This window comes from Aythya marila (genome assembly GCF_965140915.1).
Source record: "Aythya marila genome assembly, chromosome: 1".
NCBI lineage: Eukaryota > Metazoa > Chordata > Aves > Anseriformes > Anatidae > Aythya > Aythya marila.
In genome coordinates this window covers 135,450,746-135,465,077 of record NC_139042.1, presented here as the reverse complement: position 1 = coordinate 135,465,077, position 14,332 = coordinate 135,450,746, and the positions used below count along the sequence as shown (strand labels likewise).

At 35.5% G+C, this 14,332-nt stretch overlaps 1 protein-coding gene across 6 annotated transcripts in view; it reads right to left on the bottom strand.

Annotated features, from left to right (window-relative positions):
* Positions 1-14,332, bottom strand: part of ATXN10 (ataxin 10) — a 121,533-nt gene that overhangs the window by 31,864 nt on the left and 75,337 nt on the right. For all 6 annotated transcript variants that reach the window (XR_014319574.1, XR_014319575.1, XR_014319576.1 and 3 more), the window contains one exon: positions 1,585-1,648. Coding sequence is in view for 3 of the 6 variants with exons in the window: in XM_082784919.1 (XP_082641045.1) it covers positions 1,585-1,648 (64 nt within the window). In the remaining 3 variants the exon portion in view is untranslated. The remainder of the gene's footprint in view (positions 1-1,584; positions 1,649-14,332) is intronic.

The window sequence follows — 14,332 nt, the reverse complement described above, 5'->3', positions numbered from 1 at the left end:
TATTCACTCTGGATCACAGAATTAGATTTTGGGCAATTTTAAGATGTTTTAATTTCAACTAAGTAGGCTTTCGAATCAGTATTGCTCTGTTCTACAAACATCACAAAACAGATTTGTTCCAAGCAGAATGGGGTGCACAGAGGGAGAAGGGAATCAGTCATATCTCTTCAGAGAAACGTTATGCAATGGAGCTGGACACCTACATGCTACTGAGGCCTTGGTTTGTGGTGTCTGGTAGTATCAGAATGTGCTACCAAGTGGATAAAAGCAGAGATGGATACAAACGTCAAACTCCTCTTTCGCTTTCCCACATAAGACATGGTGAGAACACAGTAGACAAGGAATGTTAAAAAGGCAGAAGAGAAGCAGGAAAGCATTAACTTCATACAACACAACAGCGCTTGGAATAATAACTTTACACCAAAACAATAAAACAGTAGCCAGAAACTGTTCACCAAAAGCTGACAACAGTAAACCTTGCAACAGGCTAGCCCCCGCTCTGCCCAAGTGCTAGTACTTTTTCCATGTACCTGCAAACTGCATGCTATGAATCAGTGATGAAAGCTCATAATAAGAGGTGTCACTATGATAAGTAAATCTTTAAAACTAAGTTTTATCTTCTGGTAAGAGGTTTATAGTTCAGCCATAAATTAACAGCCTGTATCAAAAGGTTAGAAGTTTCTCATCGCCCAAAATGCAGTAAAGGCTCCAACTTGGTATTTAATTTTCATTTCACTCAAGGTTGTAAATTACAACTCTATCATTTGAAGACTTCAAATTTTATTCTATTTTACTAACAGCTAAAATGAAGGAATAATTGTAGAAAGAGATTCTGAACATTGCTGCATGAGCTGTGCTTTCCAGCAAAGTCATTCAGGTTCAAAACTCCTGACTAGGTTTTCTCAAGGCTGCTCTTCTGCTTGGAAAAGCATAACTTCTCCTGCCCTTCCCTCTGCATCCCTGCAGTGCCTCGTACCAGAACATGACCATAGAAATACTACTCTACTACTCAGTGCACCATCAAAACACTATCAAGTCTCCCTCTATACGAAAACTGATGAATGTAAAAACAGTGCACACAATGCAACAGTGATAACTCAGATGACACTCTCAATTATACACATTTTCATTCTGCAGCTTGCTAGCCTTGTTTCTGTGCTTAGAATAAGTTCTCCACAGACAGACTTAATAAGTGCATAGAATTGATGGGGGTACTTATTACAGTCTACTGAACAGACTTCAGTTGAAATGTAAACTCCAGATCTGACACAATGACAGAACGGCCTTAATTCAGATTTCTATCACAGTTAGCTGTGTGAATTTACACTGTAAAACAGTAATATTAATTATTTTAGGAAACAAAATACATTTCAACTCAGTGTCCAGTTCACGAATGCATTTTCACAAATTCACTTGCTTCTCAACCAAGCATTTAAAAACAAGCTAGAATCCTAAGGCCAGTTAGACTTAGGTACCAATTGAAAGCAATGCTAACAAATGTATATTAAGCTCCCCTATCTTTTTTCTCTTAGTTTCCAAAAATGTGTCATATTCAATAGATTTGAATTCTTCCGTAAAGGATACAAGGATTGTTGTCATCAATGCTGCAGTTGTCCAGGATCAGGGGAATGCCATCTAACTCATATACCTAAATAAAGACAAAAGATTAATTTAACAAATTGCTCAGGAATACTAACGACGCTTCGTGAAAGAAATAATGTAAAAATGTAAAAGGGACATCTGTTTCATTGAAAATATTAAATGCAAAAATAAATTGCAGAGTAAATTAAGTATTATTAACAGAAATTATCACAAAATAGTATTAGAAGCAGACATTGATTAATTAATTCCTCCTTCAGCTACCACATGTTTGATTGAGGTATTTTTCCATTAAAGTTCTGTGTCATATGCTCCTCACGTTGAGCCAGAAAAGCTACACTTACTTGAAAAGTAATGCCTGCTTTCAGGAAGAATCATGGAAAACTACAAAGTGAATAAGGACATAAGAAAAAAGTTGTAAAATACATATACACATACACACACAACTGCTAGCTAGTGCAGAGCCGCTTGTCCTCTTTACCTTCCGTACACAACTCTCAAAAGCAATGTTTTATCCGTATATACCTAAGCACAAATTCTTTGTATCAAATGAAAGTCACTGAGTTTTTTCCTTTAATAAGGTCTTCATTACAGTAATGGCAAACAAGTAAAGATGACATCTGTCTTTTTTATTTTATATATACACAAATGTGAATTCTTGAACACCAATATATTCATGTTTTGTGGATGACAATGATACAGCGTTCTAATGGATTCATACATGCATACCTAACCTCATTACCAAGAAGTCAGGTAAAGTTGGTGTTAACAATACATCCATAGCATAGATATTTTAGGAAAAATACATTCCATAATAAAATTACCTATTATTTTAAGATACAATATAATACCATACATTGTCATGCATATTTATAGCTTTAGGAATTGTTACCTATTTAAACAAAAACCTGTTCTGAATTTTCTGTGGAGTTTCAACCTTTGAAATATCTTCTTAAAACATAAGCATTTATTTTTAAATGACACAATAATTCATTTTAAGAAAACTTAATCACATGAGTATTAATTATATCCATATATTGTTAATATTCTTTAAGCTGTGGGCAATAGTTGTGGGCAACCTATTCTAGATGAACCTGCTTTTGAACAGGGAACTTGGACAAGCGGTTCCTCCAGAGGCCCCTTCCAATCTCAGCCATTCTGTGATATCCATACTATACTTGTTCAAATCTTTTTTTTTTTTTCTTTTAATTCCTTGAAATTTAATTTAAAAACAAGAACTGCTGTATAAAGGATTTTAGGGAGAATATAAATTTAGGTTGTATCATTCAAATTTGGCATTTCTCTCTTTTATCTTTTTTTGCCCAAGGTCAAAAGCATTTCTATGTATCATATACAACAGTGGATCAAAATTTATATTGCAGGATGGATCAGCTTTCTGACATGGTAAGAGAGTGAAGTTGGGTAGGAGGAGATTATGATGTGATATCCAAAACAGATTACCAATCAGAAAAACAAATTCAGAGAGAAATTTAAACATACTCTCGAGTTCTTCTTTAGATAATCTCAAATTCTAACGCAGAAAGTAACAATAGCAGAGACAGAGAAGGTTTAAGTTCAAAAAAGAAGCAATGAGCATTGCCTGGTCTTAAGACCTAACTGGTAGATCTGGGCTAACACGTATAACTATGCCTATATGAAATGCAGTTAATAAAGCAAGTTTTAAAATATTAATTCTTTCCACAACATTTTTGTGTGCTTTCCAAAGGTCATGCATCATGTATGATGTCATACTTCAAAGCGTGAACAAACGGTGACCTTTTAATAACACAGTGGTTGTGCATGTTTGGAAAATATTAGTTATTTGATTTTTATGCTGTAGCAAGACCCTGATATGCCTGTAATGCTACCTTTTATTTTTCACCAGTATAATGTTGAATGGTACAAATTAATCTAGATTAAGCACTGTCAGCTAAAATAAAGTATGTAATCTGTTTCAGTGTGATTCAAACAAGACATTCAATTAACTAAGTAAGTATTCTGCAAAAAGTAAAATTTTAATTAAAATCTACACATGCTTCAAAAGTTACAGTGGGATTATAATGAGACTCAAAGTGAAAACAGGAGCATCAGACCACAACCTTAGCGATACCTTGATTTAAAAACAACTCACTCACAACCACAGTGTTACACACCCACCGAGAGTCTCTTGAATGGCATGCAGTTTTACCAAGTTAAGTCTAACTTTTGTTACGAGTACCCCAGCTTTAGTATGTCATCCTTATGTGACTTATTACACAGTGAAATAAGGAAAAGAAACCTTGCCATGTGCCCAAGACAAATCTATATACTTCTCAGAGAGACTCGTGAGGTCAACTCCAAAAGCTCTGATTCCTGAGCAACCACTGCTGGAGAAGTTCCAGTTCATACTGGCTATTCATGAACCACCAGCTGATCCATCAAAACTGCATTTTATGGTAAGCTAAAATTCATGCCAGTGTACTGTAATAATCTGGGCTGCAATGTAAGCCAGTTCAGCTCTCCATATAGTAGAGCCACAAACGAAAGTGCCATAGATCAAAGGAAAGAATCACTATCCCCAGCCAGGCTGACCCACTTGCATGTTGAATCTCTCTCAAATCTTCTCATTCTCATCAGCCTGAAGAAAGGGCAGTTACTGTAACCTTTCACAATGGCAGATTTTGTAAATATCAAGAAAAACCTCATCCTAAGCCTCAACTTCTTACACAGATTTATTGAAACTGTACTGCCCAATATGAAGACTTTAGTGATTTTTTCCAAGTAATTATTGGCCTCAGAGTTCTTCCCTTGAAGACAAATGCAGTACGGAGCAAGGCTGTGTACCTTTTCCAGAGACCTTCTGCAGTGCTTGGGAAAGGAGTCAGTATTGTGCAAGCCTCTGATCTCACTTAAGATAAAGTGCAAAAATATCCTGAGAAGAAAACATGTAGCAGGTAGTGTGAAAATGGTTGTAATCCAACCAGATTTCCAAGTAAAATATAGGCAGAAACTAAGGAATAGGACAGTTCTGGTGTCTGTCTTATTGTTCACATTAGCTTGTGTTACAAAAGACCATTAAATCTATTCTCCATTTACACTACCAACAGCATAGCTGGCCAATAGCATGAAATTGCACTAGACCTTAAAAACAATAGGTTATTTCATTATGTAGAACTATGGTTTTACATACACATACAAGATATACACACACATGATATATATACATATGAGATGCACATATATCTTAATCTCATACATACACATATACATATATCTGAGATTATAAACCATACACAAATATACATGTATATATACATATGGTTTATTCTGAATGCATTTAAATATTAAAGGAAGCTGCAGTCTATCTGTAGGCTGAAATCTTTATTTATGTAAATTTAAAAAGTTACTTAAAACAAGCTTAAACTTAAAAGCATATAGCTCTATGGTAGCGATCTCTAGTGCTTCAGTCAAGTCAATACTGCAAATTTTGCCTTAGTGTTTTTGTGTCAGTTTCTGAAGTTGTTTTCTAAAAACCATAAAAATGGAAGATTCAGCATTCAAAAGCAGGTGTCTTTCTCTGTCGGTTAAGAAAGATATCTTTCATAACATAGCTTTATATTACCTTTAACTTGTTTTCTGTCCTTGCCTTGAAACACAATGAAGATCTATATCATGTCAGTGAGAAAATTCACTGTATGACACTTCAAAGAAAATGCTTTCCCTGGGGACAGAGTGATTGCTGTGTTTTTTCCTCACATCATTTCTCTTTACCTGTAATTTAATAATCTATTTCAATTACTTAAAACAGACACTAAGCAGAATGATTTCAGCCCACATACACAAAGCTACTACATAAATATTAAACAAGAGCTTATGAAAGTCACAGATGATATATATGCCCACTGCTCTCAAAGCCAAGGAATAATATATCGTGTTTTATTTGGATGATTTGGGATATGCAAGTCCTGAGGGAAAAGACACACTTTTTCTCTTGAAAAACAATGCAAAAAAATGAGATCCAAACTAAAGCTTTTATGTTATTCCACAAAATTTGCATATATTACATATTTGCAATATGTAACTACAGTCGCTAATATATAAAGACACTATCGTAACTCCAGGAGATTCATCTGAGCAGGACTACCTCTGATAATCTTCCTGTATTTTCTTATTAAGTTCACATAAGTAATTATCATTAACATGATAGTTCACAGCAGAGCCCAAAGTATGTATAGATTAATCATATATTGTTTCTTGAATCTTTCCCTCTAACTGCAGTGGAGCCAAGCTCAGGGGTAAGAATGCAAATTCTCTAAGCACGACAGTGCTTGTTGCAGAACAAGAAACCTGCATACATCTAGCAAAATGCAACCAGAATCTCCAGGTCCAGTAGCTATACAGACAACAGCAAAACCTCCATCAAAAATACCCTCTTCAAACAATCACCAACACCTCTGGCATTAGAAATATTATCCAGTCAACTAAAATAGTAGTATCACACAGTAAGAACGTTTACGCCTTTAGATAACAACAGTTTCAACATAAATTGTTCTGCCAGAATGCAATTGAGCCTGTCTCTAATCAACGCAGAAGGCAGAATCAGAATACATGCTTGTTTCAATCACAGAAATACTTCTATTTCTTAGAAGTTCTGTTTGCTGTAACTACAGATTAACAAAAGGAAATGTGTTCTCACAAATAGAAATGGACTATTAATAGTTTCAATAATCCCTGCTAACACTGCCACTCTTCTTTTTCCGTATTACTGACAAGCACGTTGACAAATAGCAAGACAAGGTTGTAGCTTAAGAAAAGTGTTGGGGATGTGGGTAATGGCAGTAAAACACACCTCTCTAGAAACAAGTTGAAAAACAGAAACAAGCAATAATTATTAACATGAAGAAACTCCAGATACTACATTCTTTACAGATCACCAGTTTCCAGCCAGAAACAAGTTGTGTCCAACAATGCTTAGTTTCAGACCTTGATTCACATTATGGAACATTATGGAAGAAAAAAGGTTTATGTGAGCTTCTGAACCAACAAACTTCATGTTTTTATGGATTTGGCATTGCATTCTGCAATGCTCCTAGTTCTGCCACACAGCTGAGTGTGTAGAAACACCCAAGAACACATGACTCAGAGATAAATTTGCTGATCAGCTGCCAAACGTCAGCCTTAGTTTGCAGTGAATCAGGGACTGAGCTGCCACTATTCAACCTCCTCTCCCATGACCACTGGCTTTGGCTTTCTCATTTACCTATTCACTCATTCTCATCTCTGGTACCCATATAAATACGTTTTTCGTTAAAATTGATTTAAACTGGCTAATGGATATAAGAACTGGAGGAGGAAAAGGAAGGGAGAAAGGAAAGAATAACACCTCTGGGATGGCACAACCACAGAAAACCTAAAGGATATATTACGGTCATTGAAAAACCTATTGACTGTATTTTCCCTTTTCTCTTAGTACCCTAGATTATAAAAATTATCTTCTTTTCAACATATGTTTTGAGCTAAATCATCAAAATACCAACATTGAACTTACATGAAGCAACAGATGGATTTAGTTAATCTTTGAACTTCTAAGGAAACTACATTTTTTCCCTACTGCGTAGCACGATGTATGCCTGATAAGCTTTTCAGGGGATATGTATGAACCTTGTTATTTGAGATAGCAAATAATTTATTCAGATAGATTCTGTCCAAATGGATAATTCTGTGAAATTTTAAAAAAATCAAAGAGAATTAGGGGATCTAGGCTGAATCATCAGATGAAGGGTTATTGTTACCGGTTTGTACTTTACATGAAGGTTGATGCAGGCAGAGAGAGTTCCTATCCGTTTTAAAATCTTTATCAGAGAGCTGGAGGAAGAGACAGAATGCACCCTCACAGAATTTGGAACAACTCCATACTGCTGATACTATTAAGACCTCTCAGAATTCAGTGATGTCAAATGCACAGACCTGTGCCTGGAATAGACTAATTTCTGACAAAGATGCAGGCTGGGGACTGGCTGGCTGTACATGCAGCTCAGCTGAAAAGGACCGGGGGACAGTAAACTAAAAGTAGGCCAGCATGCTCTGGTAATGATGAAGCCTAACAGCATCATAAGCTACATCAACAGGAACACAGCCAGTAGATCAAAGGAAGCAATTATTCTCCTTAGTGCTCATTAAGCTGCAATCAACTCAAGGGGCTGAGGCTATGCAATGTGAAAAGAAATTGAGGGAACTGTTATTTTTATTTTTTTAGGTTGGAGAGGAAAAAACATCAGGAGGACCTGATAAATAGCAGCCTTCCATGCCTACAAGGCAGAAGACTGAGCCACTCTCCTAACTCAGGTTTGCAGTGGTTTATGGATATAAAGAAAAAAAATTTACTATGAGGATATGGAGCAGGTTGCTCACTGACACTGTGGATTCTCTCTCCTCAGGGTCTTCAGGACTTGTTTGAATAAAGATCTGAGCAACCTGATCTGAATTCAGTTTTGAACAGGAGGATGAACTACAGATCTCCTGAAATCCCTTCCAGCCTGAATGACTGTAAGAGACTTCCACCTCACCCCAGCAAAAATAAAAGGGCTAAGACCGTGAGAAGAAGCATAAGCCCATTATTTACTTTCCATTTGTTCAAGACAAGGTTCATTCAGCCCTAATATGAACTTTTTTTTTTTTGTTTTGTTATAAGGATGGAAAGAGTAGCTAGAATATTTATCAGCTTATTTAACAACCAGAAACAGTTCTAGAAAATTTATTTTGATTCTTGCCCATTAGTGGAATAATCCTGCATATTCATTGACCTCTCACAATAGAGAAATCTTAAAAACAATATATATTTAAGATGTCAGAGTGTTCATTTAAATGTATTCTTATATATATTATATATGTATATTAATATAACTTTGAATTAATTATCTGTGAATGAATAAACTGGATTTCTCAACTATCCAAACTAAAACAAGCACATCTTTTCTAGACTACAAGGTAAGAGTTTTGCACAATCCAATGTATTGAGAAATAACTGAGCTGGCTGGAATGAAAACAAACAAAGTAATAAAGGTGAGGTCTAAGACCATGATACACAACAAGAAAGAGTGAGAGCAAAAGCAATATGGTTAATCTAATGCAGAAGTTTGATAGGGAACACAAAATCCTTTAAATAGCTTTAAATAGCAGGAAAAAAAATGTATACTGTCTACAGGACAAGAAGTAATGGGCCTAAAGGAGAGAACATTCATATTACACGTTCAGAAAATATTTTTGTTTAACAGTAATGGTTAGTCAAACACTGCAATGCACTGAAACATGAGACCTAAAGACTCCTGGAGTAGGCTTCAATATTGCAAATCTCCACAGATGAATATCCAAATCTTAACCATGAATACTCTAACCACTCCTGTTCTGGACAGGTGAATGGTTATGACCCATTAAATCCCTTCTTTCTGCAAGTCTGCAGGACTTTTCCAGACTGAAAATCATCCTAGACTAGGTCATGCCAAAGAAAATTGTCGCCATGAAATGCATGCTAGGGATTTTCTAACAATCTTTGGTCACTGTTAAAGATATGTTTAAAGACTTCTGAATGTACCTTATCAGAACTATGTAATGACTATGCAATGAGAAATACATCTTTGAGGCCCTGCCACCAGACAGGCTGACCAAGAGGAGTAAGTTTTCCTTTAACACCTGTTCAACAAGATAGGTGACAAGTAAGAGTAGTTGAACATCTGAACAGAACACAGCATTCAGTTTTGTGTAACAGAGCAGCTTAATAGGAGGAGCAATAAATCAACTGACTAGGTTCCTCCACACCTATGATGGTGCTGAAAAAAAGATTTCATCTTGTTCATTTGTGAGTTTGGTTTTTGTTTGTTTTGTTTATCCAAGCAGCAGAAGTGACAGGAGATACACAGATTTTACTTCAAAGCAAAAAAGAACACTTCAGTCCCTTAGTGCTAGTGTATTCCTAGGCCTACTCCAGACTACAGGCACTTTGGCATAGAACAGAGGTAGTTGTGGCTTCCAGCAATCAAGTCTATTATTGGACTTCACCACATCCTGCAGACCTACTGAAATACTTGCGGACAGAGCTCCTTTCTCCAGCAGACTTTCCTAACTAGTCTGAGAGCTACTTGCACTACCGTGAATGACACTGAGTGCTGTCTTTATGTCCATTTAAGTGAAGGCAGTGTCCCCAGAATACTTTTTCCTTTACTGTTCTGTTAAGCCTGTATGACAAAATTGGCCAACTGTTTTAATATCTGAAATTCAGAAGTCATGGCAACAAAGCTTATTGCTACTGCTACATTAACTTTGGATATACATATATTCTCTCTTCTAACATTATTTCCTGGATAGACATTAGGCTTACTTCAGCTCTCCCAAGAAAGGTGACCCTTTTATCTTTCTGGGAAGAAAATAAAATTTTGAATCTAAAAGTAGGATTTCTTTGTGATACCTTAAAACTCTCTGAAGAGGACTGGTTTAGAAGATGAAGGTTTTAGCCTTACTGAGGTGGAAGGAAAAAGAAGGTACCTAGCAGTCAATCACAGCTCAGCCAAAAAAAGCAGACGCTAAGGAGTGTCCAGCTACTAGAAAAGGGTAACAAGCCATCTCAGTTGCTGAATATTTTTTCCATTAGTCTTTCCAAGGAAAAACACAGTATTTTCCAGCCATTGAGATGATAATATAAACAGTTGAGAATTCAGAATAGGTTCCCACAAAAGACAGTAACACAGTTGGTTCATTTGTATTTAAACAATTCAGCTTTCATCATTCCCTTATTTACAGTTCCTGAATCAAAAACCGCTTTTCATGAACAAATAGATACTGCCACAAGGAGCAGTCTTTTTTTTTTTTTTTTTTTTAAAGGGTTAGATCTGCTACTTAAATGGATAAAGTAAGGTCTAACACAGCTGGATTTCACTTGAAATACCAAATATTTTCTAGTGCAGTCTTTGCCTATCCTAGCAGCTGGAGTACGAAAAAACAGTGATGCCAAGTATCACCCAGTATTAAACGCCTGTGATTTATATCACTTGAATTTGTACAAATTTGGATCAACGACAGAATATATATGAATATTTCTAGTCACTCACCATCTTATTCTCAGCCCACTAAAGCCAGTAATCAGACTGTCTTTGTTGATTTTCAAAACACTGTCATAAAAGAGGTTCTCCTATTTTTTTTTCTTTCACTCAAACAAAAGAAAGAAAGTTAAAGGAAATTAAATGTAAAAATCAGCAATGTGACTAGAACTGTGCTGAGGACACATCTTATAAAATATCATTGGAATTTCAAGATTGCATTTTGTTCCAAATCAGAGTGAAAATGAAAGACTTCAAACTATTCCAGAATTATGAAAAAATACTGAGATAAAGGTTGGGCAAATCGCATGATTCATTTCAGCCATTATAACAATCACTGCAATATGAAATTCCAAGCCATTTGGGCAAGCTGCCACTGTTTCTATGGCTAGGATATTTTTGCCTTCCTTATCAAGATTAGCAAAGCATTTTAGGCATCTCTCAATTAAAATGAGGGACTTCTGTTTTTATTATTTTGTTTTGTTTTGTTTTGTTTTTGCGTGTGTGTGTGTGTATTTTAGTTTGCTCATATGTAAAATATATATCATGCTGGAATAAATTTTCTTCTGGTTAAAAATTCCAGACGTTTAATAAAATATCCTAATTATGAAAATCATTTAAAGAAAAATAGCTTACCACCAAATGTTTCTGTTGATTTCCTCATTATCTTTTACATATAACACTCTTCTAGCCACAAACTGTCAAAACAGTTGTGAGAACCTTTATTAGCCTCTTCATTCTGTTACTCATGACAACTTTGGTATTTCACGTCTCCCATGACAGCCTGCATACCTGCTTTGGTGCTATCCTCTCTCAGTATTTCAATTGCTCCTTGAAACCCAATTCAGCTGAAATAACCCTGAAAACTGCCAGCTGCTTACAACTTTGAGTAGAAATAGAAAAGAAGCCAAAGCAATTCAAATTCATACCTGTATTCTCTTTTGATTAATACATACCCTCACTAAGGCCACATGTCATCACTTTCTCACATTAACATAGTATTCTGAAACTCTCAACATTAGGGATCAAAACACTTCCTCAGAAATGTTTGAATTCAGCAAGCAAAAATAAATACCAGATACACTATGCTCCAACAATGACTTTAGTAGTGTCCAGGATTACTTGACATTCTCTTTTTATTTCAGACTGAACCAAGGGTTTTAATAAATAAATAAATAAATAAATAAAAAGCAGTGTCACACATATAAACTAATCTGTGGCAAAGATAGCAACACAATAATCAAATGATGAAAGTAACACGTGGAAATAGATCCAGTATTATTTCAAAACATATAGTGATTTGTGCTTGTGATTGCTGCATTTCATGGCAAATTTCTGCAGCTAAATACAACAGCATGTCATACTGAATTGCAAAGCGCACTGACAGACATAAGACTAGAAGGAAAGTTCTACCACCCAAGTGGTGGCCATTTCCCATAACAACACATCCCAGAGTTTCCTACTGCAATTATGAAGTGACTTTAGTAGTAATAAAATATTTTAAGGAATTGTAAAGAGTAAGTTCAGTATATTTATGTCATCCCAAACTTCACAGCCAAGAAGTGGGGGAAAGAAAGGAAAACAGGAGAAAGCTAGCAGGCTTGAAAACTGAAAACAGCACAAAGACATTATTAACGATATTTGCTATTCTGTTTCCACATTCTCTTGCATGCAGGGCTTCCAATATTTTAGTGATGAGTCAAAGAACAAACCATCAATTTTCTACTGTGTGTGTAAATGACGTGCACTCTATTACATGCGAGTATAAAGCTATGTTTGATGATAATTATATTTTCACTAGGTTAAAAGCAGATTAAAATAAAGCAAGTGTTTCAGGAAAGGACTGTAAAATACCTTTCTGTAACTCTACAGAGACTGTAAATGGTAGATTGCAGGACTCAACTGATTACTGAAGGCAGAAGACAGTTCAATGGTGTTTGCTGTTTGTGTTTTAAATCAGACCAGCCAAGGAAGCCTTCAGAAGACTCACAATGTGACACAACTTCATTTCTTAATACTACAGGACAGAATACTTCTAACTGAACAATGCCAACCCTACCTATAATTTAAAAACAAACAAACAAACAAACAAACAAAAAACAGATCTTGCAATTACAGTAATTGCTTTGTTTCAGGACTACAAGCTGTGGTCTCAAATTTCTGCAAGACAGTAAGTACAGCCCACTGGGGACAGCTTGAAAGGAAATCAATGCAGGCGCCTAAGTCTGAAGTTGTGGGGAAGGAAGCTTCAGATCTACAGTGTTTGGCTGAGACTATTTTATACCTTCTTCCCAATGACTAATTTTTTTTCCGTATGTTACCTTCACATCATGGTGTGTTCTTCATCCAAAACAGAACAGGTGGCACAACTTTTCAAACAAAGCAAAGCAAGAATGCTTTCTTTCATTTTTCAAAAAATAAATTGGCTTCTTCTTTATCTTACAAGCCAATACAAAGTATCAGTTCTGGTCTTAGTACTTCCACTTAAAGGTCTTCCAATTCTTCCAAGAAACTTTATATCCAAATTCAGTACTTTTTCATTTATTTACTCAATGCATAGTACACAAACCCCAACAACTTTTATTGCAACATTCAGTAAAGGTAAGAGAATGTTGAAATGTTCAGCTTAATGTCATAATAAGGACTAGGTCATCTTTTAAGGATGATCCAACATCCTGCTCTTTTCAATCCTCTTTCACAAGCTCTGAAAACTCTGCTACGTTTCTTCCCCCAACCTAGAACAGAAATTAAAACCTAACACATTTGTTTCACACATAGCAATAACAGACTGCCTGAGTCACATATTAACTTTTTGTGCCTCTTTCTGCAATTGTGCTTTTGTAGAAAGCACCTACTGCAAAGTAAAACGAACTGCTTGTAAGCAGTGTCAAAAATAAGAAGTGTTAACATAAATGACTATAAAATGAACAGTGACCTTTGATGCAGTGTTTACAAGGCAGACAATTTATTCTTTCATGACTGAAATAATGCCACAAACTACTTCAGCAACATTTTTGGCGGGAAAACTAGTCATACAATTTACAAATAAAAAATGCTTGTGTTTAAGAACACTGCCTGAAGAAGATACTCTCTTAAAAACAGAGTATTTGAGACAGCCTAAATGATTTTTTACACATTGAAACCGAACATTAAAATAAAACGAAACTTTCACTTAAGTATTAAAAAGATTTCATGGTTTTAATGCAAGGGAAAGGTGTGGCATGAAAAAAACACTTTTCAACAGAAAAAGTGTTAAAACACATTAAGAGAGGCTTTATTCAAGTTAAGGATAAGTAACAGGATGTGTATATTCTTCTCATGGCATGGCACCCTGTGAAAAAAATGACTTTCAACAAGTATTATTTTGCAAATTTGATTTGTAGCATTTATTTCTCGACAGTTGTTTTATATAAACTAGACACTTAATGAGAAGCAGGGACATGAAGGTGTTTTGTACTGCTAACCTACTACGGTGTGGCTAGCAGTACTATATGCAAATAAGAAAGTGAAAATATCAATGTATGAGATGACAAAGCAGATTTTTTTGTAATTTAAGGGAAAAATATTAACAAAGGATTCTAAACTAGTAATAGTTGTGTTAAAGTGTAATTCTTTACCAGCTTAACTAAATATGCGGGGAAAACCCTCTATGAGCATACTATTCA